The sequence below is a fragment of the Protopterus annectens genome, chromosome 11.part0, assembly GCF_019279795.1.
Source record: "Protopterus annectens isolate FY-2018-M chromosome 11.part0, PAN1.0, whole genome shotgun sequence".
NCBI classification, from domain to species: domain Eukaryota; kingdom Metazoa; phylum Chordata; order Ceratodontiformes; family Protopteridae; genus Protopterus; species Protopterus annectens.
Genome location: NC_056745.1, coordinates 95,451,483 through 95,478,211, shown reverse-complemented (window position 1 = coordinate 95,478,211; position 26,729 = coordinate 95,451,483). Strand labels below are relative to the sequence as shown.

General features: G+C 40.0%; 1 protein-coding gene across 1 annotated transcript in view; it reads left to right on the top strand.

Annotated features, from left to right (window-relative positions):
- The window catches only part of LOC122815187 (anoctamin-2-like), a 2,140,961-nt gene that overhangs the window by 1,025,723 nt on the left and 1,088,509 nt on the right, over positions 1–26,729 (top strand). The window contains exon 8 of the mRNA XM_044087470.1: positions 19,174–19,229. Within this exon, the coding sequence (XP_043943405.1) occupies positions 19,174–19,229 (56 nt within the window). The remainder of the gene's footprint in view (positions 1–19,173; positions 19,230–26,729) is intronic.

The window sequence follows — 26,729 nt, the reverse complement described above, 5'->3', positions numbered from 1 at the left end:
GAGTCTGTTTTTCTACCCCATCTAGACCATATCCTAAGGGTCAGAAGGGTGGAAAAATGTGGTTCCGTAAATCACAAGGAGTCACGCCTGACGCAAGAGGTCAGTTCACCCCTAGAGGCAGAGGGAGGAACAACAACAACAGACGCCGTCCAAGAGGCGGAGGGGGTCCGCAGAACCAGGGTAGCAGAGAAACCCTCTCTGACAAACCCTTCCAGCATCCCTGAGGTATTGCCCAACTGTCCACCTTCGGAGGCAGTCGGGGGAAGATTAGCACTGTACCCCCAAGCTTGGCTCTCCCTCACTCAAGACAAATGGGTGCAGTCGATCATATCTGAGGGTTACAAAATCCCCTTTATCCAAACCCCAATGATTCAAATGGGGTCTCTTCCAGACGTTCCACCCAGTCTAAGGGAACAAGCAGCACTAGAAATATCAAAGCTGCTAAAAAAGAGAGCCATCCAGCCAGTCCCAGCAGACCAGCTAGGATCCGGAGTCAACTCAAAGTTCTTTTTGGTACCAAAAAAAACAGGGGACTGGAGGCCAATATTGGATCTCAGCAATCTAAACAAGTTTGTAAAAAGAACGAGGTTCCGGATGGTCACGCTACAGTCCATTTTACCCCTTCTGGGCAAGGAAAATTGGATGTGCTCAGTGGACCTTCAGGATGCGTACTATCACATCAAAATGCACAGGTGCTCCAGAAGGTTTCTCTGCTTCAGGCTGGGAGCCAGTCACTACCAGTTCAGAGCCCTGCCCTTTGGTCTCACTACAGCTCCCCGAGTGTTCACCAAATGTATGGCAGTGGTTACGGCTCACCTGAGACGTCAAGGATTCCAGGTGTTTCCATATCTAGACTACTGGCTCCTCACTGCCACCACCAGGTGTCAACTTCTTCTAGCCATCCACATTTGCAAAGAACTAGGTATCTCTCTAAATTTCGAAAAGTCTGTCTTGTCGCCTTGTCAGTCTATTACCTTCATAGGCGCCACCTTGGACACCGTTCAGCTCTCAGCAAAGTTAACAGAGCAGAGGGTCTTAGATATTCAAAGTCATGTTCACGTCCTTCTTCAGAACAACAAAGTCCGGGCCAGGTATGTTCTGAAGGTATTAGATCTCATGGCGGCAGCCATCATGCTTCTTCCCCTTGCCCGCTTTTACATGCAGCTTCTTCAATGGATGCTTTTCTCCCAGTGGTCCTTCCAACAGCTCCCTATGACACACAAGATCCTAATAACTCTATCTTGCAGAAAACATCTATCTTGGTGTATGGTCTCCCCTCAAGTCCATCAAGGCAGACCTTTTACTCCTCCCCCCCCGGTCACCACATTCACAACGGACTCATCCCTGATTGGGTGGGGGGGGGGGGGCATTTTCAGGGCAGGACAGTCCATGACACATGGCAACCCTTCGAATGCCACTTGCACATAAACGTCCTGGAGACGAGAGCAGTGCTTTTGACGTTGCAAGCCCTTCAAGACTCTCTTCCCCTGGGGACGATTGCAATTCAGACGGACAATATGTCCGTAGTATGGTATATCAACAAGCAGGGCGGAACCAGGTCATATCCCCTGTGTCGAGAAGCACTCAGACTCTGGCAATGGGCGATCTCTTCTCAGCGGTTTCTGATAGCAACGCACATCCCCGGGAAGTCCAACGTCATAGCGGACAGGCTGAGCAGAGCTGTTCTCATGCCTCATGAGTGGTCTCTCAAGCAATCGATGACAGACAAAATATTTCGGAAGTGGGGGTTTCCTTGCTGCGATCTTTTTGCAACACCACAAAACAGCAAGTGCCTCGACTTCTTCACTCTCTTCCCCCTTCTAGGCCATCCCCCCAGAGACGCTGTAGTCCACGATTGGCCTCGGGGACTTCTTTACGCCTTTCTCCCCTTTCCGTTAATCACACAAACAATTCAGAAAGCTACTGCCTTGAGGGCCAAGATGATCCTCATTGCCCCTTATTGGCCTCGACAGATATGGTTCCCTTTCCTGCATCGCTATCTTTTGGAGCAGCCTTGACATCTGGATCCAATGCCAGATCTTTTGGCCCATCAATCAGGGCAGCTGCACCAATCCCTCCAATCTCACAACCTCACAGCTTTGTTGCTCCACTTCCGTCCCTAGCCAGGCTTCCAATGATTTCAAATTCTGTCCGCGATATTATCGTAGCTTCCCTTAAGTCTTCCACCAGAAGGATCTATGCTAGTAAATGGCAATGCTTTTCCTTTTGGGCAAAGGCTAGGAACATAGATCCATTCACTGCTCCAATACACTCGGTCTTGGATTTCCTAGCCGAAATCTTTCACTCAGGATCTTCTTCCTCCACAGTAAAAGTTCAGCTAGCAGCCATCTCAAGTTTTCACATAGGCTTGTCAGACTCCAACATCATGTCCCATAAGCTTTGCAAGGCATTCCTCAGAGGTATCTTTTTACTCAGGCCTCCGATCAAAGACCCCCCCACCACAGTGGGATTTAAACTTAGTTTTAGCATCCTTGATTCTCCCTCCCTTTGAACCTGCAGCCTCCTGTTCCTTGAAGTTACTTTCCTGGAAGACACTATTCCTAGTCACCATTACGTCTGCTAGGAGAGTATCTGAACTTCATGCCCTCTGCATTTGCCTTCCTTATTTAGTGTTCCACAAAGACAGGGTTTCTCTAAGAACTAACCCGTCTTTTTTACCCAAGGTGGCTTCTCAGACAAATTTAAATCAATCTATTGATCTTCCAGTTTTCTTTCCTAATTATTCAAACAGGGCGGAGCAAAAACTACATTGTCTGGATGTTCATCGTCAGCTCTGCTTCTATCTGGACAGAACTAAACAATTCAGGAAATCTGATCAACTCTTTTTATCTTATGCTGAGAATAAAAAGGGTCTTCCGGTATCTAAAGTAACCCTGTTTAGGTGGCTGTCTTCTGTGATTACCTGTATTTATCAACTCAGAGGTAAAGAATTGCCTTCTAGGCCAAGAGCCCATTCAACCAGAGCGTTGGCTACATGTACAGCTTTTCAAGCTAGATTACCAATAGACACTATCTGTGCGGCTGCCACATGGGCCTCTTCCTCATACTTTCGTTACACATTACAAATTGGACATGGCCTCCAGAAACAGGGCAAATTTTGGTTTCACCGTTCTCAAGAGTCTGTTCCAATGAGCCACCCAGGATGAAGGTGCTAGGGACGCAGTCCCATCCAGCAAGAATGAAGGCGAGATTGACAACTTAACATTGAGAAGTTATGTACCTACCATAACGTTCCATGTTAGTTGTCTTCTCTCTCCTTCTTTCTTGCGTCCCACCCACCATCCCCCTAGCCTGGACAGACCGAGAGGTTTTTCCCCTTCTTACAGGGGACCTTATCTTGCACTATTCCTAGCTCAGAGAGTTGGTCCTGGGGTAGATACAGCTTCAGGTAGTGATATTTGGGGAGTTCTTCTTTCTCCTCCTCCACCTCAGAGGGGAGACTGAATTGGCTATGGTTTCTTAGCTACCAAACGAGATCTGGTTAGTTACTGCCTAGCATCATGGGATATAGGGTTGCCTCGAGCCGGTAAAATTAGCTCTCTAGCTTTAGTATAGGCCGAGTCGGAGCCGAGGTTCGGCTCTGAACCCATCCAGCAAGAAAGAAGGCGAGAGAAGACAACTAACATGGAACGTTATGGTAGGTACATAACTTCTCATTTTATTTACATCAATGGTCTGCAAACAGAAATATTTTAACTTTACTTTTAGTCTCCCTAAAGTGCATAATTAACTCTACACATTACCACTTTTCACAGCTTTTAGGTATGTTTACTTAAATGTTGCTTTTAAATAATGTTTCAGCAGTTCATGTGCAACATTTTTAAACTGAAAAAAGTTTTACTTGAAATAATGCATTCCAATAACTATTCTTTATAGAGCTAAGCACTTTTTGTTGTAGGCAGTACATTAAAATGTTTTAAACAAAATGTGCATGTGTATAATCATTCACAGCTCTGCACTGATACATTAATGCATGGAACACCACGATTATGCTCTGAAATTGATGAAACGACAGGCTTGTTAAGCACCTTTCTGATGTCAGAAAGGATATTCAACATATACACTACTTTACTGACATTCAGGCAGTAGTGCTCTGCTTCCCTTCTCTGGCAGTCTACTAAAGTTCAGAATCTTTCCCACTGCCCATCTGTGGGTGTGATGGACCAATAATCTGTCAGTACAGGGACCTCCTTACAGACCAACAGACAGGACTCATTCAGTTTCCTAGTGTCATAGTAAGAGAAAGATCTCTTGGAAGACTGCTCCTTATCCTGGATCTCTTCAGCTGCTAAACCCCAATAAGAAACCCTACTGGGGTTTTATTTCTTCCCTTTGCTTTTTCTATCAGTAATTGAATAGTGTATTCTGCTGCTGTGGCTGTTTTTTTCTGATTATCAGGATTCCAGATGAGCAGGATTACAGCATTTTAATTTTTTTTTTATTTAAATCACAATTTTGATTCCATTTTGTATGCTAAACATTTCTGACAAGATTTTTTTCGTATGTTTATACTTTATTTCTTGTCTAAAATTGTTTTATCCTATTTCTAATAATTTATTTATTTTTTTAGTATTTAATGAAATAATAGGGGACTTTTAGCATGTATTTTATACTTTGAATGGTTTTCCTGAAATTGTTGTGATTTTATTCAGTGCTGGGTTAAGAACAGTAGCCCTGCAGAAATAGACTTCAGATTACTATTTAGAAGGACAATAGTGGGATTTGGTTATTGTTTACTGGGCTGACTGTCCAGCTATTATTTCTATTGATCAGGCTATTTTTTTTTTTGTTCCTTGACTTGAAGGACTCAGATGTGGTCCCCCCACACACCATCTGCTCCTTGTGGATCTAAAAAATATAAAAGTAAATCAAGAAAAATCCAAAAACAACAAATAAAGCAGAAAATAATATGTAGATAAATGACCAAAAGACCAGGATCCACCACTTCAGAATTTAATCAAACCTCTAGCGCCTCGGCAATAGCCTTTCAAGGAGAATACAAACCAGAATTGCAATACACATTTATGTAATAAAATTAATTGATCAATTAAACAATTAAGCAATTTAAAACACATAACAAGCTTAACTAAGAACTCTCCATTTGCATTCTGCATTAATGCCACCAGGGGCTAATGTACCATATTTTAATATAAAAGTGTTTCTTAGACAAAAGTTTTTTCTTCAAATTAGTACCATACTCATTAATAGGAATATGTTCTAATATTGTACCTAACAATCCATGTGGATTACTCCTATGATTTTTTTTTAATGCATTGCAAGAGGACTCTCTAATTTCCCATTTTTAATATCCCTAACATGTTCCTGAATCCTAGTCTTAAAGGCGCTCTTACTTTCACCTATGTAGAACATCCCACATGGACATTTAAGTGCATACACAATGTTTTCTGTATTACATGAAAACATGGCATTAGATTGAAAAGGTAAACCATTCATATACCTAAATTTTTTACTAACATATTGACATGTTATACGTCTACCACAGGGGTGGGTCCCCACAAGGCTAGGATTATTACTTAAAGTCATGTTAGGCCTAGAAAGTCTAGCATGAACCAGCATATTCTTTATATTTTTACCTCTTCTATATGAAAAATTCGGACTCTTATCAAAAATATCCACAAGATCTCTGTATTTAAATAAAGAAGTCTAGCAAAACTGGATAATTTGTTTAACTTCTTCTGTCAATAAATCATAAGTCATAACCACATATATCTTTCTTAGATTATTTGATTTATTATTGGGTTTATCCAAACATCTGTTATACCAATTGTTTGGCTCATAAATCAAGAAATATGCCTCATTGTATGACGTGGGACTCTATAGTAGCCTTGGGCAGGCTATTGGACTATTCACCTTCTTTTGCCTCCAGATCCCTTTGGTACATGTATCGCAACTTTGCATCCTCTGGTACTGTACTGTTTATTTCAGGTATGGGAGAACCAAACTCTTTAGGTGCAGGGAAAAGTCAGAGGTACAGAATATGTTGCCAGTGTTGCTATATCTCCCCCCAGGGATTCTCCCACTAGTGTAATGCATGCAAACAAGTGACAGAAGAATCACCATGTTGCAGGGCAGCAGTGTCTGAATGTGTTTTCACCTGAGCTGATGGTTATGGCTAGATCAATTCTTCAGACCATTGATTATGGGGTGCAAACACAGGTTATGAGAAACACCTAAACTCCCACCCCTGTTCAACCACTTAAGTATCCTGAGATTGAATGGGATCCTGAGTCTAAGAATTCAGAAGGGTCAGAGTCTGACCAGTCAATTTCCTCTGTGGACAAACTTGTTCAGAAATCCAAACATGGTTTTCCATTTCCCAAATTCTGGCTAGAATTAAGGATGTATTCACTTGGGAGCAATCACTGGCTACCCCCAAGATCAGCAGGGTATATGATCTTTGGGAGGATAAAGCACCAGATGTGGCAACCATTCCTCCATTGATCCCAGCATTGGAGGATGTTTTATGAAACTTGCAATTCTACACTGCTGAATGAGTCTCTGTCTAAAAGGTGCTTAATTAAGTGGTGTGCTTTGCCATGCCTGGCCTGCAAGACTTCTTGTTTGTGGACCCTGGATCTGTGTCCCCAGTGACCTTTTCCAATAAAAAGACCATGTATTCTTCAGACTTAGTCGCTAAAGATAAACTAGGCAAGTGGGTAGAATCTCAGGGAAAGAAGATGTTGCAGTCCAGCATGGTAGCTTTTAAAGTGCTTAATTGCCAGTGTTTTATGTGGAAGGTCGTGTTGAGTTGTATGTATAGTTTAAACACGTTCACTACATTGTTACCTGAACAGAAAGACTATGCGAAAGAGATTGTTTCAAATGTTTCTGAACTGTCGAAACATACATTTAGAAATGCCTTGGAGGGAACTAATACTTTTTTTTAGAGAAATGCAGAGGCATCAGGAGTAGTAAGGAGGTATGCTTGGTTGCACAACCAAAACGTTTTGATGAATACAAAATAAAACAAACTGGCTAGACCACAATGGATAACGATTTATTAAAACAACTAAAACTAATTATTAGTAAACAATCAATAATAAATCATCTTATTATTGGTTGTTTACCAGGAAGCTTTTAAGCTTGATGGAAGATTGACTTTAATAAGGTGGTGGCCCTTTGGGTGGTTTCTGATTGGCTGTTGCTAAGGGTAATAAGAAAATGTTTTTTTTTATTGTTTCTATGCATCTGAAGAAGGCCAAAGGGCAGAAACCACTTATCCTTTTGTTTTTAAACAAGTTTTAATAAATCGTTGTCCCTGATGGTCTAGCAAGTTTGTTTTATTTCGTATTCATAGTATTAATAGTGGGTGACATTTAGCAACCTGCAGAGATTTTTCTGTTTTTTAAAACTTTTTGATGAGAATAAAATGAGATGATGAATGCTCCACTCGATTCTGATCATGTGTTTGGTAGATCCTAAAACACTGGGATGACAGGGGTAAACTCATGCAAAGGTTGTCTAAAATGTTCCACAGTCACTAGTTTCTCAAGAATAAGCAGGATAGTTTTCAGTGGCTAAACAAACAGAAGCTCCATTTGAACAAAAGCCAAGGTAGCAAATGAAAGTAGCAGGAAAACAACTCCTCAAAATCTAACAAAAGAGGGTTTTTTTCCCAAAAAGGATAAACTGCCTTCCAACCTATCTCCATGAGCTAGCACCAGTCATTCCCAGGTTCACCTCAAGTGAAAATTAGCTCTCAGCAAGGCGGCCTAGTTATAAGTGATTTCCAAAAAATGGGTGCTTAACATCATGGGCCGAGGTTACAGGTGGCAGTGGAAGGAACATCCACTTCCATTTTGGGGGAGGGAGTTCCCGCTCACCCGCTGGACCAAACTTCATTATTCCTGCTATATTTCAACACATGCCAGACTCAGGGGTTATATCTCTTGTCCCTCCTTCAGACAGAATGAAATATTTCTACTCCAGCATTGTATTGATCCCCAGAAAAGAGCTGTCATGAAGACTGGTGTTGGACTTGTCCTTTCTGAATACTTTTATCAAGGTCCCTAATTTCAAGATGATCACCCTGAAGACAGTGCTTCCTGTTCTTCTCAACCACTGCTTTATGGTGACCGTGACTTGAAGGATGTACATTAGCATATCACCATTGGTCATCACTTCAGGAGATGTCTGAGACTTGCTGTGTCTGATTTGGGCTATCAGTTCTATGCATTGCCTTTTGGGCTGTTCACTGCACCGTGAGTGTTGACCAAATGCCTTGGTCCGGAAGTAGCGCACCACTGGACTCTTGACAATCAACATTTTTTGTTAGTTGGATGACTTGCTGATCTATGCAGAGTCTGTACCCAGGTGTTTGGAATTGTTAGAAAAGGTCTCAACCTTACTCTATCAATTAGGGTTCATGTTGAACCTTTGGAAATTGTGCCTGACACCCTTCCAAAGACTCGTCTTCCTGGTGTGCTTAATCAGTACAGACAACTGACAAAACAATGGCCATTCTTCCCAAAGACAGGGTGCTATCCTACCAGATAATGTTTCAGGAATTTTCCAGAATGAATGTCACCTAGGCAAGAGAAGTCCAAAAAATTCAAGGACTAATGACATCCATGATTGTCATGATATCAATGGCCTGTCTCTACTTGAGGAAAATCCAGTTATTTGTACAAAATTATTGGACCCAGCACTTACATTATCTGGAAGCCTAGTTGTCTGTGCTGGACTTCCTCAGACAGTTACAGTGGTGGACAGCACAGCTGAGTATCAATTCCTTCCCTTCTTCCCACCTGTTCTGGTGAGAATTTGTCCAGATTAGTCCAACTTTGCTTGGGGAGCTGTGTCAGGTGCAGGCTACTTGGAGGCCCAAGTATGCATGGAAGCACATCAGTATCAAGGACATATAGGTGGTGCTTCACACCTTGAAAGTTCCTCACCACCTATAAACCTTCGGAAGTTTTGCCTAGCACTCTTGCAAAAACTCATCTTCCTGGGGTACTTAATCAGTACATACAATTGAGAAAAGAATGGCCTTTCTTTCTGAAGACAAAGTCTTATTCTGCCAGATGATGTTTCAGGAATTTTTCTGGAGGAACATGGTTAAAGACAACACCACAGTGATATGTTACTTCAACAAACAAGGGGTACAAAGTCTTACCCTTTGTGCTGGTTGGCAGTGATGGCCTGGAGCTGGTTTTACAGCATTCTCTGACTCTTCAGGCATCATGCATCTTGTTAGAGAAAAATGTTGTGGCAGACAGATTAAACAGATCCTGAGCAGACCCATACAAATGGCAGTTCAAGATAGTGGTGTTCTAGGATGCAGTCTAAATGTGGGAAACACTTCAAATAGATCTGTTTGCCTCCTTTCAAAACAGACAGTTGGAGAAATTCTGTTCCAGACATCCTGGTAGCCATGCTTGGAGGACACATGCACTTTCTATTGGGCGGAAATTTTCCTGTTTGCATTTCCACCCATTCTGCTGATTCACAAGATACTTTTCAAGATTCAGAAAGAAATGCCAAAAATTATTGTGGTGACCACCTAATGGCCCAGGCAATTTTGGTTCTCACTTGCAGCAGATGTTAAAGGAGGCCAAAAAACCTGCTACTAGAAAATCTTATGTTTATAAATGGATGAGGTTTTCTATGTGGTGTCTACATGGGAACAGAGGGCAAGGAAATTCCTCTTTCGTGGGATCTCAGCTATGTTCTAGAAATATTGACCTTACCCCCTTTTTAACCTGCTTTTCAGGCAGACCTCAAGCTCTTAACATGGAAAACTGTTTTGCTTATTGGTAACATCTGCAAGGCAAGTCTCAGGAAATGTACGCTATCATGATGGGACAACTTTACCTTATTTTCCACAGGGGCAGGGTTGTTTTATGTACTAACCCTCTCCTGCCAAAAGTGGTCTCAAAATTCTCTCTCAGTCAATCATCTTTCTTGTGTTCTTCCCAAAACTTAAGTGTAAGAGAGAAGTGATACTTCATATTGTGAATGTGCACCAGTAGCTCAGGTGATACTCTGATAGAACAAAACCATTCAGGAAGGCTGAAGGGCTTTTTATTTCCAACACAGGGACAAAGAAGGGTCAACATGTTTCTAAGTAAACCACTGTATGTTGGTTGTTCTCTGGTGGTGTTATTTGTTACTCCCACCGTGGCAAGGTGAATCCAGACAAGGTAAAGGCACATTCCACTAGTACCTTTTCAGTGGCTTATTAGAAATGAGTGGTCTCCAGAAGTATTCCAGATGCAGCTCTCTGGTTTGCTGCCCATACCTTTAGGAAATGCTTTAAGATGGATGCCTTTTCTACATCCAGAGCATGCCTCACTAAGACCATTCCCAGGGAAATATTGAAATCTTATTTTTCCTCCTCTCAGGTTGGGTAAGCTTTTGGAATCTATTTGAATGCCAGTAGGGCAGTATGTTTGTTGAGCATAGCTCAGTTGCTTAAGTTCTAGTTACCTGTAACAGTAGATGTTCATAGAAAACACTACCTTACTGACAGTACTCACCCACCATTCCCCTTTTTGAATCTACATAGTTCAGTGTTTGTGTTGTCACTGTGTGCTCCTCCTTGACCTTTATTGTTTTTGTGTGTGTGTGTGTGTGTGTGTGTGTGTGTGTGTGTGTGTGTGTGTGTGTGTGTGTGTGTGTGTGTGTGTGTATGTGTGTGTGTGTGTGCAGGAGTGGCCTTAGGTCAACTGGTGCCCTAGACAAAAGGCCTCCACAGCACCCCCACCACATCACCTGGTGCCCCCATCCTGATCTACCTACCCAAATAAATACTGGAAAAGCACCCCTGCTAGAGCGATGCCCTAGGCGGCCGCCTAGTTGGCCTATGCCTAAGGCCGGCTGTGTGTGTGTGTGTGTGTGTGTGTGTGTGTGTGTGTGTGTGTGTGTGTGTGTGTGTGTGTGTATGTTTTGTTTTGTTTAAAACAATAGATGTTTGCAAAGCTTTTGTTTCCATTGTCTCTTCCTGTTGGACCTTGAAAACTGAAAGGGTCCTGTCTGTGAGTATGTAAGGCAGTCCTTGTGCTTCCAGGTGATTGGTCCATCATACCCACAAACAGCCAGTGGAAGGGACTCTAAACTTTAGTAGACTGCCAGAGAAGGGTAGCAGTACTGTCAGTGAGGCAGTGTGTTCTACAATCATCTACTGTTACAGGTAAGTAGGACTTATGCAAGTGCACTATGTTAAACACCCTTTAGTGCTGTTAAACACCAGTCTCATGCTTAACATTGTTTGGTGGCCACAAGAGAAAAGTAGCAGCAAGCTGTTAAACTGACTTAAACTCTTCATTCAGATTTTATTGCTATAAGTTTTTATGAATTGTTTACCAGATTCCTGATGGTCTTCTTGGAAGGCCACTCTCTGTGTGGCAATAGTTTGTGTTTCTTGGCTTTCTGAACTATAAAACACTTACTGGTACTATATTTTTTCCTTGTTTTTCCCTAATGTTTGTAGGACATGGGACCAGGTAATGCTCCATGCACTACAAAGAATTTTGAGCAGGTCTTTCCAGTCATTACCAGGGAAGTTTTGTTGTCTTGATATTGATATTAAGCTTCACTCTTGAATTTCTGGTCATCCATGTCTCGAAAACATGACATGCTGGTTATGATCTCAGAGACTCGATCATAATCCTATTTGCTTTGTCTCAGGTAGGAATTTACCTGTAAAAATAGTTATGCTGTTGCAATACATGCACACATCTTTGAGGTATCCCAGCTGTTTTAAATGTTCTTTGAAACATTTTGGCAATGTTGTCATTCAGAATGATCAGGGTCAACATGACTTTCATTGTGAAAAGTGTCACCCACACCACTAGGTGGTCAACAAAGCCATCAGTAAATGGTTTTAAGAAGGAACAATGCCTGGTTAAGGAGCATATCCAGTGACTTACAGTTATAACTGAGCCTTTGATGTCTTGCACAGTGTAAGGCTGTGGATCTAAATTGTATGTTATTTTGCTCATAGGTTCATAGCTGATTGCTAAGCTAATGGCCATGGGAGGCCTTTTTAAGCCTCCCCATGTTTCCCATTTGTAAATGAGAGGATAAAGTACCTGGGACAATATTTTATGTAATTATATATTGATTTATTTATTTATTGTTTAATATATATTTATATTTATTTTATTTATATTTTTGTCTTCTTTTGAACAAAATATCTGATCTCTCTTAGAAAAATGTTGTATGTCTTGTCTTAAAACTTGCACTTTTTTATTATTTTTTTGCTCAGTGCAGTGTTTTCTTCCACTTTCTTTGATCACAATTCTAGGTTCAGGTTGGCTGATGTTGCAATGTATAGTTGCAATGACTGTCTGTACCTTTTCAAGTCTATCTGCTTTTTCTGAAGTATACATTTTGATTGTTTCTGTAATCTCAATAGCTTATGGCCAATGTATATTTATTTATTTGTTTGTGCGGCAAACAATAGCACAAAAAACTGTCTGAAATGGGAAGTATATAAACAAGGACCTTGCCAAACTTCTTGTTTCTAGTATCATTTGTGGTAAAAATTCTGCAAGAACTGGTATTACAACTTGAGCCATTATAAAATAGACATGCCGTACAAATGGAAACTTGAATACCTTTTAATTAATACAAGCAAATAGTCATTACTGTACAAGGACTTCTAAAAATCTGTACTGATACACATCCATGCTTTCATAACTAGGTGATACATCTGGATGGTATACCTTTAATGTATTGTGTGTCACTGCCGTAAAAGCAGCCCCTTTTGAAATAATTTTTGTTGATTTTAGCAACAGAGTACAAATAAGCACACACCTATTTGGCTAACATGGTTGCAAAATGCTATTTATACTAAATTATATTTTTTCACTTTTAAACTGTTTGCAACTGTTTTGCCACCTACTTTAAACAGTTTTTATTGTTTGTGACTGTGTTTTCTGCACTGCCTATTTACAGTACTTGAACAAACTAAAGCATAGGCTAGATTCAGACTTGCTGAATCTGGACTGTTTGCCATTTTCTGAGCACTAATGCCAGCCGTCTTACTTTAAGAGGGCCCTCCTGCACCCTTGTGGCAGAAGAGTGTAGTCAAGGACCCATCTGAGTTGGGGATTGTTGGAACACGTCTCAGTCTTGGGCTCTCCTGTTGGCTGGATTTTTTGAAAACTGTTTTACTTAGCTGGTATTTAAACATAGCATGTGCATGCAGCTGCACGGCATGCAACGGGGGTTAGTACTACTGTGTATAAATGCAAATGCTTAAAATGTCACATTTTCCCTAGATAACTGCTAGAGAAGACCCCCAAGCTTCCCTGCTTCTCAGTGCACAACAGAGTTGCACACTACTGCACAGAGAGCGACCCTACTGCACTGTTTGAGGTGCTGGCACAGATTTCTACCTCTTAACCTCTCATAGATTAGCTGATTTTACCAGCTCTATAACAGAACCTAGTCTTAGTCCATCAATCCCACTCTCCACCACTTATTACAGGATACACCATAAGGGAAGGTCAATTTCCCAGCATTTCTCCAGCCAGCCTGATTGACATGGGTATCCTGTGGCAACGTAGCATGTATATGGACAACCTACTACTCCTAAAACATGCAAATAAAATATAAATCTGGAATCAGTGCTCCTCTGTCTCTCTCTCTCTCTTTCTCTCTCTCTCTCACTAAATACCAAGCAGGTTTTCAGTACCCACACTCCAGCTCCCACACATACCAAGCACGCAATACATAAATCCACATACGCGGAGGTACTAACTAGAAATATACCAAAAGAGCAAAGCCCTACCAAGTGCAAACCTTCTGCACACAATATGGTCCCAACAACACCCACTACACATAATAACACATGCATCACTGTCTCACCCAATAAGCCTCTAAAGCAAAACAAATTTAAATCAAATGTCTTGGTCATAGATGACTCCATAGTGAGACACATAGATAGATGTTCAACACACTAGGCTTGACAAGGAAAAGGATACAGTCAGCTGCTTGTCTGGTGCCAGGATACACCAAATCACACATGCAGTCAAGTCTCTCAACAACAAGTACTGTTATGACTCTATCATAGTCCATGTTGGAGTGAATGACTTGAGATGTACCTCACTGGACTATATGAAAAGAGACATGATGGAGCTTTCAGATTGTGTCCCAGGCAGGTACGTCCCTATCCCTGAACAGCATTCTTCCCTCAGCTAGGATGATGCCGCAATGCAAACAAAAATTATTTACTTCAACAATTGCTTTAGCTTCTGATGTCAATCCAGGGGGATCCAGTATCTGACACTGGGATGATATAGTCGACAGACCACTCTGCTTTGCCACAGTGTCATAAGAACAAAATTCTCAACGTAATTATATCCTCCAGAAACAAACTCAGGGTTATGCTGATTAATGCTAAGAGACTAAATCTGAAACTGCACTCACTTGAAGCACTCTCACCCTGCAGGATGCTGATGTCTGCGCAGTCAAAGAGATATGGTTCAAGGCCTCAGAGAGTACCCCGGCCTTGAAGGGCTACAATGCCTTCCACATGTTCAGACCACACAACAAACATGAAAAAAAAATAAGGGAGGATCCATATTCATTAAAAAGATATACACCTCTAGACTGGTTAAACAGTATGACTTTTTCTAGCTAACTGTAGTAAAGGACCACCAGCCACGTCATTTTTAACTACAAGTCCTCCACCATAAACCACAAAAAACACACAACCTAACTGGACCTACTTGACCCACTCTCAGTACAGCCATGTCATGGTCGTGGGTGACTTTAACTATCCTTCCATTGATTGGGTAACATATATGAGCACAGACCCACTCGTCCAAAGGTTACTGGACTTTTGTTAACATAAATGCTCTAGAGCAGATAGTCAGCACCCCCACAAGAGGCTCTAACATCCTTGACATAGTGCTCACCAACTTGGGGGATCACTGCACCACCCATGTGTGGGGTCCTCCTTGATAAAGTCCGATCATAAATCAATCTTGTTCGAAATAATGATTGTACCTGACTCACCCTTAGTAGCAAAAAGGTTAAAAAAATTCTCCAAAGCAAGCTATAGCCTACTGACCCATGACATCAGTAGTTTCAAACCTCCTGCCAACACTGACAGCAGTGACTCCTATTCTTCTATGTATACAAATGTCCTGTATAAACACCTATATACATGTATAGACTCAGCTGTGAACCGATCATATCAAAATCCTCATGAGAAAATAAGCCACCCTGGTGGACATCCAGCATAAATACGTTATACAATAAGAGAATGAAACTGCTGTCAAAAAACAGGAGGGAACGGTCCCAGCAAAGGAAGAACTCCCTCCAAAGCACAAACAAGCAGATTAGACATCTTGTAAAGTCCTCTAAAGCTAATTACAAAACTAAATTAGCATCCCTAGCTAAGGTAAATCACAAAGCGTTTGTTAGCTGTGTCCGAAATCTAAAGGGAAGGCCCAGCTTAGTACCAAACTAGCTGTGGATGGTACCACTTATACTGAACCTGAGAACGCCACCAACCTGCTAGTGGACAGGTTTTGGCAAAAACATCACCCCCCTCCCATCTCCACCAATCATAACCCATAACATACCTGTCACCAGTCCTCTGCCTAGTGTCTCCAGAGAACAGGTCATAGTCACACTCTCCATGCCCTCTATGGGACCAGACAACATCCCAGGCTGCTTATTAAATGGTCTAAAACAGGAGTTAGCAGAACCACTGAGCACAGTCCTCAGTCTCAGTCTGAGCACTGGCTTTGTCCCAGCTGAGTGGAAAACGGGAACCGTAATCCCCTTGCACAAAGGTGGTCCCTCATCCGATCCTGGGAACTATAGACATATAGGCCTAACCAGCCTTATCTGCAAGGCCATGGAGAGAATCATCATGGATCTTATCAACGAGGATATAGATTACCTTCAAACTCTGGACCTGACCCAGTTTGACTTCATTAAGGGCAGATCTTTTCTGCTAAACCTAGTGGACTTCTTTGAGAATGTCACCAAGGTCCTGGATGAAAGCAAAAGAGTTCACACTACCTGTCTTGGCCTAGCCAAGGCCTTTGACACGATCCCTTACTCAGACATCATTGAGAAACTCACCCAGACGATGGTAGTAGGAGAAACGGGTCTCATAAAAAAGACTCTACGGTCATATTTAGATATGTTACCAATACATGTCACTCCATACAAATTGCAGAAGGAGTTATTACTGGGCACATTGCGGGTGCTGTGAAGGGCACTTCTGGCAGACATCAAAGATTGAAACAATACTAATTTCATGAACTTTAATCATACTTTGACTTAGGAATGAGGTCCATTCCTATCATTGTATTAGAAACCCAAAAGATTTGGAGAAATTAATAACCAGGGATTAATCCTTACATCACTAGATGGCTTGCCAACTGGCAGACAAACAGAATACATACAGTCAAAATTGGGGATGCCAACCAGTGGTGTTCCACAGGGATCTGTGCTAGTCTTCCTACTGTTTGGTATCTATTTTTTTAGGAGTCCAGGCAAAAATAGATGGCCTACGGCATACCAAGTTTGCTGATGACTGCGAACTGGGTGCAATCATCGAATACCCTAACAATGTCAACGTACTACAAAATGGGCTTACACAGACAAATGAATGGTGTCAAAGCCACAGACTTAAACTAAACCCCAAAAAATGCATTATCATCCCTTTCGGCAAAGGAGAAATCCCTTCTAATTACAACATTAATAATATCCCCCTAAGTTCAAACCCAGCGGTGAGAGATCTAGGAATGCAAGTTGATAGCAACTCATTACGTCCGAGTGACACCTCCAGGTGCATCTGCAGTTAACTCCTACTGACGCCTCTAGTTGTCAAATATTTCTTGTTCATATTTGCATCAATAATTCCAAAGCCATGCTATGTACAAGGTTTTAAAAGATTTAATTGTAAAGCTTACACAATGGCAAACTCAAATGCATTAATATTTGACCTCTGTCTAGTGCAGATAAATTGATATTGTTTTTTAGATATTAATTTATATAGCTATCATTTTCACATTTTTTTAAATATCTCAACAATCAAGTAAAACAGACAGAAATCCTTAGCTTAATATGAAAGCTATCAGCTAGATGAATAAAACATTGCTGACAGTATGTGTATAACTTGAGTGGCTGCTGAGGTATGGTAAGTTTACAAAATATTATAAATGTAATAGTTACTGTGTTTACTGTGACTTATAAAATTCAGTTTAAGACTTGGAACCTAAAGAATACTACCACTATAAAAATAGTTTGTGCTGAAGACTTTGTCATTTATACTTCTTTCATAACCCCATATGGTTCCAGAGATATGAACATTTGTTTGTAATGTGAGGACATAATTTGATTCTGTCAAAAGGCTTAAGCTCCACCCACTTAAAGTTATAGTGCAAACTTCCTGAGCTCCATTGGAGTGAATGAGTTAATTTTGATCGTTAGGTTTCCACAGTAGTAATGACTCGGCTCTCATCAGACCAGTAATAGAGTACAATGCTTCCTTCTGTATGTACCTCACCCTTCTTCAGGGTATCACCTGACAGGTCTGTGATTTAATAAATTGTGGTTTGTTAATTTATAGTTTCTCAAAATCCAGTATATTTTCTTTTTATTACATTTGATATTTTAAGCATGACTGCAGTTACCATTATATTGATCCTGTTTGTTGTTTTGAAATTGTGATTTCTTATTTAAGCATAACCTGGACAGTTTGATGGGAAATGTAAATTTACACCGGGGTTTCACATGTGTCCCTCTTAGGCAGAGGTAGCTGGTGCTTATCTTAGATTCACACGCAAACATAGACATTACATCTTGGTCCTTAAGAGAAGAAGGGTATAACATGTAGAGGCCTTAGGGCCAATAGCTTAGTACCCTCCTATGATCCTAATATATAAACTTACTCAATTGATAAACTAATTATATGCCTGCTACCATTAACTACTATATTCCAGATATTAGTTGATACATTTTTTAATGCTTCCGACTGCTTATTCAAAACTCTTATTTCTTGCCTCATCCATGTACTCAGCAGCCTTTTAAAGATCACTGCATTTGTCAGTGGGTGTTTGTTTAATGTTAAAAGTGGCAAGCTTCTTGAGACCATTTGCTGGTTGCTTTATATATCATATATGAATTGTGTCTCTCACATTCCAGATGACAGTGCCTTCAAGTTATCATATTTTATTTTATTTATTTTATTTATTCTGCATTTGTTTATCGAGAAAGTCCAACTGGACAAAAATCTTTTTTCAGTGGAGACCCAGGAAGAGAATCTCCACAATTAATACAGAGAAATGTACACATTTTCATATACAGGTACCAAAGATAATATCGAGTAGTGTACGCAATTACATATAAAAGAGTAATAAGCATATATACAGAGCCAAAAACAAGAATGAGAATAACATATAAACAGATAATGGATAGCATGTATAAAGGCATAAATAAGAGGCTTAGGCAGTGTGTTTGCATAAATATCTTACAAAAACTTGTATGTTTTCAACAGAGCTTGAAACACAAGTTTATTATGATTGTTGTAAAGATCTTTTCAGTAGAGGCTTGAGTGATGAACATTTTTGTATCCCATGGAAAAGTGTTTGTACATTATTCTTTCTTTTCTGAGTCTAAGAATAGACTGATGCTAACAAGTGAATGTAGGTTAGTGACCAGTAAATTATCCCTATGTCCTGCACATTAGATAGAGGACTGACTTTTAGGAAGTAAAGGGAACATTAATTTATTTTGCTGCTGCTTCTAGTTTTAGACCTAGTAGCTTTACCTTAGCTATTTGAATAGAAAATCAACTCATTTTAATGGTCTTTGAGTAATGAACAATGAGTCCTTGGCTTTGTGCATTATTTAGTTATAGAAATGTCATCCTACAAAGAATTAGCATATTTGGTTTCTCATGAGAAATCCAAATCAGGACAGAAAATCAATTTATGCTAACGGAAACTCAAACAGTAAATGTTTTGGAAGTAACGAAGTAACTGTATCTTTCCTTGTTGAATGAGTATGCCTGTGTGGAATTTGACCTGTGAGCATAAATAACAAACTCATTCCTTACTTAAATTAACATTAAATGTATATGTATACAGGGTTGGTTATCATTATAACTGGAACTGCCTTTCCATTTCTGTTAAAATTATCCTTTTTTCTTCTTACTAGGTATTACTACATTAATAGCAAACGGTGTCTATGAAGCGGCATATCCTGTTCATGATGTAAGTACTAATACTTCAACATTCAAATATAAATTTTTGTAGTCTGCTGGCCCAAGATGAATGACTGCTTGATTTACCAATTAGCCACTACCCGAAGCAATATTGTAGTGTTCTTTAGTGATCAGAAAACTTAACAGATGTTTGCAGGCTTAGGGAAGTTTGTGCTCTGATAAACTATTGATATTTCTTGCAAAACTCTTATCCAGTGTATAATATTAATATTCTGTGTTATAATTTGCATGCAAAGAAAAAAAAGAAAGTATGCCAGACAATTTATTTTCAAATATTTTACTTTTATTGTTATTATTTTAAATGCATCGTGTTTACCTACCTTAATGAAAAATGTATTACTTTTTTTAACATACGTTCTATGAGATTTAAATCTTTCAGCATAAGCTCTGATACAGGCCTTATTTTGCCAAATTCTTAGCTTTTGTTCACTCCCAGCTAGTATACTTTGTAACTTGTCAAAATACCTTATGTTCATACGTGCAAGTGAAATGATATTTATTTTAGTATTTTATGATTTTTTGACTGAATATTACCAATACTTTAAGGGAATAATTTGTAGTAATGACACTTCTTAGGACTTTTCAAACTATAATAATTACTTTTTATTCTAACAGAATGCCCTATCCTTGTTATTCCAGTGTCTTGATGTTATTCTCCCACTCTTTTTCTCTGTCATTGTTTTTCCTTTGTCAATAGCAGAAAAGCTACCATCATGATGGATAAATACCTTACATATATTTACAATAAACCATAACAAAAGGGATTTATGAGCCATTGTAAAAAGTATAATTGCATTACTGAGTAGCTGCGTGCTGGATGTATAGGTTGCTGAGATGGGCCACTATTGTGAAAAACTTCTGATTAATGGTTATTCTGCCTTGACTCATTCATTTAGGGGCCCTAGGTGTTAATTTCAGAATTGTGGGTAACAATTAAATACAAAAAAATGCAGCATTGTCACCTTTGGCTGACAGGCATATAGTACTGACAATACTACACTTGAAAATGAAAATGTAGTAGTTAGATACCTGGCAACCTGGTGTGATAATTCTTTCTGCTTTGACCACAATGCAGCAACATTTGTTATGAAATCTTTCTTAGTGACATAACTGATCGCCAGTGGAATATCATCCATATCTAAAGTGGTTATTACCCCCTCACATTCAGAACTGATAAGTTGAATTACAGATACAATGCCTCTTTTAGATTGTATTTCACCAGACACATGAAACAGAATGACCCCAGAGGTTCTAACAAAGATCACAGATTTAAAATCCATAAACTACCAGAAAAGTCTAGAACAGTCCTTCTTTTCTCTGTTTTATAGACTTCTCAGAGAAGACCCATGCCTTGCCTTCCAAGCAATCAGGGACCCAATATTTCAGGATGTCTTGTACCTTAACAAATCAGGCAGTCCAACATATACCAGGCCAAGGGATTCAAACTTGCTTCAGCAGATCAGTAAAACAATGTGGAATGATAGCTTTCTTACCGTTTCCCTTACCTCTGGGTTAGACTCCCCCTGCAAGTAAAGTGGTGTAATACACTATCATCCTTCAAACAGGACCTGGATAACTGGATGGGTCTTCATAAATTCACCCAGGCATCACTAGCCTATCCATCAGAGAAGCAAGGTACAATCTGTGGTGGAAATTGGAAGGCATAATGATCACAGTATTCAGTAGCCTTGTATTTCATATGATTCCTGTACCTGATGTGGTTGAGCTCATTCCAAAGAAGCTGAACAAGATACTGCATCCTTCTAATAACAGGCCATTTTGGAGTAAGGGTCCCTTTCCTGACTTAGTGGTTGTAGCAGTAGTGACCAAAAGAGAGGCCTTAAATGGAAGCCTGGCTATCTGTCCAGCAGACTGGTATTCCAGGACAGTAGATATAATGGAGAACTGCATTTTGCTTTGGGTACCTTTGCCATTTATGTTTTTAATTACTTGATGTTTATGAATCATTTCCACCATGACATAGGTGAATAGAACCCAGTTAAATATAGAAGACCAGTGACACCAGACTCTCACAGATAATTAGAAGTGTAGGTGTCTACTATACTTAACATGGATGAAGGCAAACAGTGCACACTGCCTACCTTAACCTGGACAAATTTGTCAAATACTGCACTTGGGCATTGTAGATAAACTTCCAAAGTTAACATAAACCAATATGTCACCCACTGGATAGCCAGATGGCTCACTGATAGGATATAAGAAGTCAGTATAAGAGAATCCACCTCCACAAAAAGGCCTGTCACTAGTGGAGTCCCACAGGGGTCGGTGCTGGGGTCTCTCCTTTTTGGTATTTATTTTTCTGTAGTTGAGGCAAACATAAAGGGCTCCTGGATGACAAAGTATGGAGATGACTGAAAACTAGGTGTGGTCACTGAATCCCCTAAAGACACAGGTACCTTTTAAGAGGGGCCAATGCAGATAAACAACTGGTGCCAGAGCCATGGACGAAATCTCAATGTGAAAAAAATGCATAATAGTATTCCCTGGAAAATAGCACATTAATAATACACCCCTAAAAATACAATCAGTGGTCATAGATCTGGGAACTCATATTGACAGTAACCTGACGTTTGACCACCATGTGTCTTCTTTGGTGAAAAAAATAATTCTTTGTTGCACAACTTATAAGTAATGGCATAGCGTCCAGGTCCAAGGAGGTCATTGTTCTGCTATACTTGGCTCTCATCAGACAAATCATTGAGTACAATTAATCCTTCAACATGTACCTGACCAGACACTTGCGACACCTTTAGAGACCACAGAGGTTACATGCAAAAAGAATACAGGGAGTAAACAGCAAGTTCTATGAGGATAATCTCAAACCCTATCCCTGTACTTGGTCTCCTACAGACTGCTGCATAATAATCTGAGTGGCCTTAAATGCATCCTCTGATACCACACCAATGGATTTGCTGCACATCCACAAAAAGCATCAGCAATACTCATTCTAAGGATCTAATCATCATCTACAACATAAACAGAACATGTTGAAGGTATAGTTATGCATCTCAAGGATTACCCATTCACTAGAGCATGCTTCCTATCCATGTGTAACAAAGCTTATCCATAATCTTCTTCAGATGTAACCTGGACCAATTAATGGAAAATTGCAAATTTACCCCTGGTTTGACGCCTGCATCCCTAATGGACAGGAGCAGACTGTGTATGCTTGATATGTACAAGCCTGTATCCATCCATCCATTCAATCATCCACAACCCCATTTTACACATGGGGTCAGGGTGTCAGTTCAACAGTGACACTCATCTAGAGCTAAGGTTTATACAGCCAGGTGGCTAGCCCTGTCACAATAGTTCTTCCACACTACACACGCATACACACATTCACACCTATGGCCAGTTTAGAGTGTCCAGTCCACCTACTGAATGTCTTTGGAATGTGGGGGGAAACCAGAGCACCTGGAGGAAACCCAATCAAACACAAGGAGGACATGCAGACTCTGTACAGAAGGCACCCCAACCACAAATAAAGTTGGGGAACTTCTTGCTGTGATGCAACAGCACTGTCCACTGTGCCAACTGTAAAATTCCTCGGGGTATTGACACATGTCAGCAACATTTTGTTAAACTTGATATAAGCTTGGCTAGGCTTAAAATGTCTTTTGGGCTGTTAGCATAGTAACCACCTATGAACTAATGAATCCTGTCCCTAACTTGTTGCATTGTGCAAGTGATGGAGTGATTAAATCTGCTGTGATGTGCCTTAGTACGACACACTAGTCTTGGCTCTGGCTTTGCAACTTTGTGGAATGTTAAGGCATCTTAAAGTGAAAGAGAAGCTGGAAAGGAGTGAATAGGAGGGTAAGTCTGTGTTCACCATTGTTGTTAAGTTCCAAGCCCCAACGATAATTTTCAAGGAACCAAAAGGGTCCTAAGAACTTGCGGTTCAAAAAATCCTGGAGGCAACCATTTAACTAGTTTCAAGTCAAGGGATCTCAATGAGGTTGTGAGGGGCCCCTTCAATGGATGCTGCTATAAAGAAACTACAGAAATGGAGCTTTCATGTCCCCTTCCAAGGGAAACCGCAGCAGAATTCATAGGAACTTGCCTGACTTTTCCATTGCAGAGGCAGTTGGGTGGTGGCTGGCCCTGCATGCTGGAAAAATAAGTCAGGGAGATAATATCTAGAGCATATGTCATTCACTTTTTCCCAGCTACCAAAACCATCCACATCAAAAGATGATGCCAAAAGAAGAAGTTTCAAGCCTTCTGTCCAAAAGAGCCATCCAAGAGTTTCCAACCAGACCAGAGAGGGTCTGGAGTTTATTCAGTATTCTTTTTAGTTCTCAAGTAAACCAGGGTCTCAAGCCCATCCTAGATGTTCTTCTTACAGATCGCTGTTGCAGTAGCATAACCTATATGGGTTATATATTGCTAAGATTTAACAGCTGGCCAGCTTCCAAAACTTTCAGGGTACTTTCCATGCAACCAAACTATTAGTCATATTGATCTGAGCTATCTAAAAGTCATATTTGGGTGCCACACCCTTCAGAGCTTTCCTGCAACTGAAGAAAACTCTTCTCTGTGGACTTTTGAGGATCAAAGATTGGCTAACACTGTTCCATTACCGGGTAGTTAAGTTCCCTTTGGGGGAAAAAGACTTCCACTTTATTTTTTCTGTAAAATTTAATATTTTAAGCTAAGAAAAAAGTGTTTTTAATGACTGTCTCATCACTTTTGAGCACTTTTAAGTGGGAACATTCTTTTTTTCCATTTGTTGTAGAAAGTTCTGAAAACTAACTTTAAGCAATTTTTTTCTGTGGTAAAAGTTGTTTTATTATAATGGCCAGGGGCAATTACCACAACCTTCCTCACAGGTGGGATTTGCTCACACAATATCAGGGGTGTATGATATACCCCAAAACAAAGCAAAAAACTAAAACTTACTGCCTAGATGATAGAATTGCAATACTTTTTTAGGAACTTTTTTCTGAAGACATGTAGCAGTGGAAGTGGGGTCCGAATGGAGAGGTGATAAGTCAGCAAGCAAAGGAGAGTAGTATTTCTGAAATTGTATTCACCCTCAAGTCTTGGTGAATACCTTCACGAGGTAGACCGTGTTTTTCACAAATTCTCACCAAGGCAACACTGATATATAGACTGTATTTTATATAGCATATATCAGGGACAGAAGTAGGTCAAAATTTAAAAAAAGATAGCTGGGTGCACAAGACCCAGGATAAAAAAGTGTGCAATCCTGGTAGGCACACTGGTGCCAAGACTAGAAAAAATGAGAGTGTAGAATCCACAAAATACAGAAACATTCCTAAAATGGGGCTAGGCCAGGCCCAGGGGAGGGATGCCCCTCCCCCCGTTGTAGAAGGAAGTAGCAGTCCACAAAAATCACAAAAACTGATAGGCCACAGAAGAGCCATAAAGATGATAGGTCTAACACAGGTTATATCACAGCATGATGGAATGATTCCCCAAAGTAAGGAGAACAGGAAGATCAGGAAACACCTGAAGAAGAAATATGGACATGGGAAAGAAAAAGAGATTTAATATGGTGTAATATTTATGCAAAGGAGAAAGCAAGACTCTTTCAGCTTTTCCCGGTTAGGGATCACCACAGCGGATCACTGGTCTGCTGTTGACTGGCAGTGGATTTTTACGGTGTCGAGTTGCCAGCTCCGCGTCCAACCTTCACTGTAGGCACCCACACATACACACACACTCATGCACCTATCTGCATGTCTTTAAAGTTCACTCAGCTGCAAGGAGGGCATACAAACTCCAGATAGAAGGAGCTCCAGTTAAGAATCAAACCAGAGAACCTCTTGCTGTGAGGAGACGATGCTAACAAGACTAATCAGTACACAAAGAGCAGCACCAAAGATATTTGAGAAATACAGGCAAGGGAATCCAGACATGGAAAACCTTACAATACAAAAATAAGAAGACAAAGAGGAAAATATAAAAGAAGATTAGTAATGGGGAAGTTAAAGAAATAGAAACTGACATTATGGAGTACCTACAAAGTGAAGGATTCAGTATAGGAAATCTAAATCAGAAAGCACCCCAGCAGGATAGAGCAATAGATATCCAAATTAAGGATAAACCAGTGGAATGGGAAGCAACTGGTCAGATGTCATATGAAAATATTTTGGAGCTTTCCACAGGAAACCAGTATAAACATTCACTTGAAGCTGGAGAGCAAGGGAAGGAACAGGAAACTGTGGCAACTCTGATGCAGTCAGTGATGAGGAGTAATAGGCTAGTGAGTTCCCATATGACAGAGCAACGGATGACACAGGATGAAATTGAAGAGAACGTACCACAGGAAGATGCTATAGAACTTTCTATACAATGCCCACAGAAAATGGAAAACAAAAAATGTGTCCTCAATTTTGAAGAAAATGAGCTGAGAAAAGTTGCTAGATTTAATTGAGATAGCTACATAGACATATTAAGATCAATGCAAGAAAAAGATTGCAGAAGGTTAATAAAACCCAAAAAGTTAGAAGTTTGATAAAACAAATGAACAGAGTAATTAAGATTGTCTATAGAGATCTATGTGATATAACAGAAGTAAACAGGATATATTATTTGCAGGTAAATTAATAACAGATAAAATTCTACCACAAGAACACAGGGTAGTAAGGGAAAGGAAGGGGAAAAATCGAATACCATCATAGAAGTATTGAATAGAGAAAACTATAAAGCAATTAAGACAAGAGGTGTCACTGTTAGAAGAGTATAGAAGAGGGAACAGATCAACAAAAATGCTCAGAAAGGTTGACATGATAAAAGCAATGAGCAGTATTATAAAAGATCAGGATTTATTGTGCACTATCCAAAAATAATACACTAAAAATATTAGCAGAAAAACTTAGAAGATACACAGATGATAAATATAAAGGAAAAGTACAAAATAAGCAATTTCTTCTACTTCTTCTTTCGGCTTTTTCCTGGTTAGGGGTCGCCACAGCAGATCACCTGTCCTCTCATGATTGGCAGTGGAGTTTTTACGGTGTCGAGGATGACCCAAAAAGTTTTATAGAGAATTGGGAAACAAGGTAAAAGGAATTGAAAGACCACCAAAAAAAGAAGAAATAGATACATTTTGAAGAAGTATTTATGAAGATCTTATGGAATATAACAAAGCTGCTGAATGGATACAAGAAGTAAAAGAAAGAATAAGAAGTTTAAAGGTACAGAATATGAAATGGGATGAAGTAACAGCCAGAGAGATTAAAACAAAGTTAAGAAAAGCCTCTAATTGGAAAACCCCAGGCCCAGAGGCAGTACTTAACTTCTGGTTAAAAGTATTAACATCTTTGCAGGAAGATTTAACCATGAGAAAGAACTATTTATATGCGCACCCCAAACAGCCACCAACCTGGCTAACAACAGGAAAAACAATGCTCCTACTTAAAAATGAACCTGTGAGCTGCGCTAAAAATTATACACCGATAACTTGCATTCCGATGACGTATAAACTATACACTGG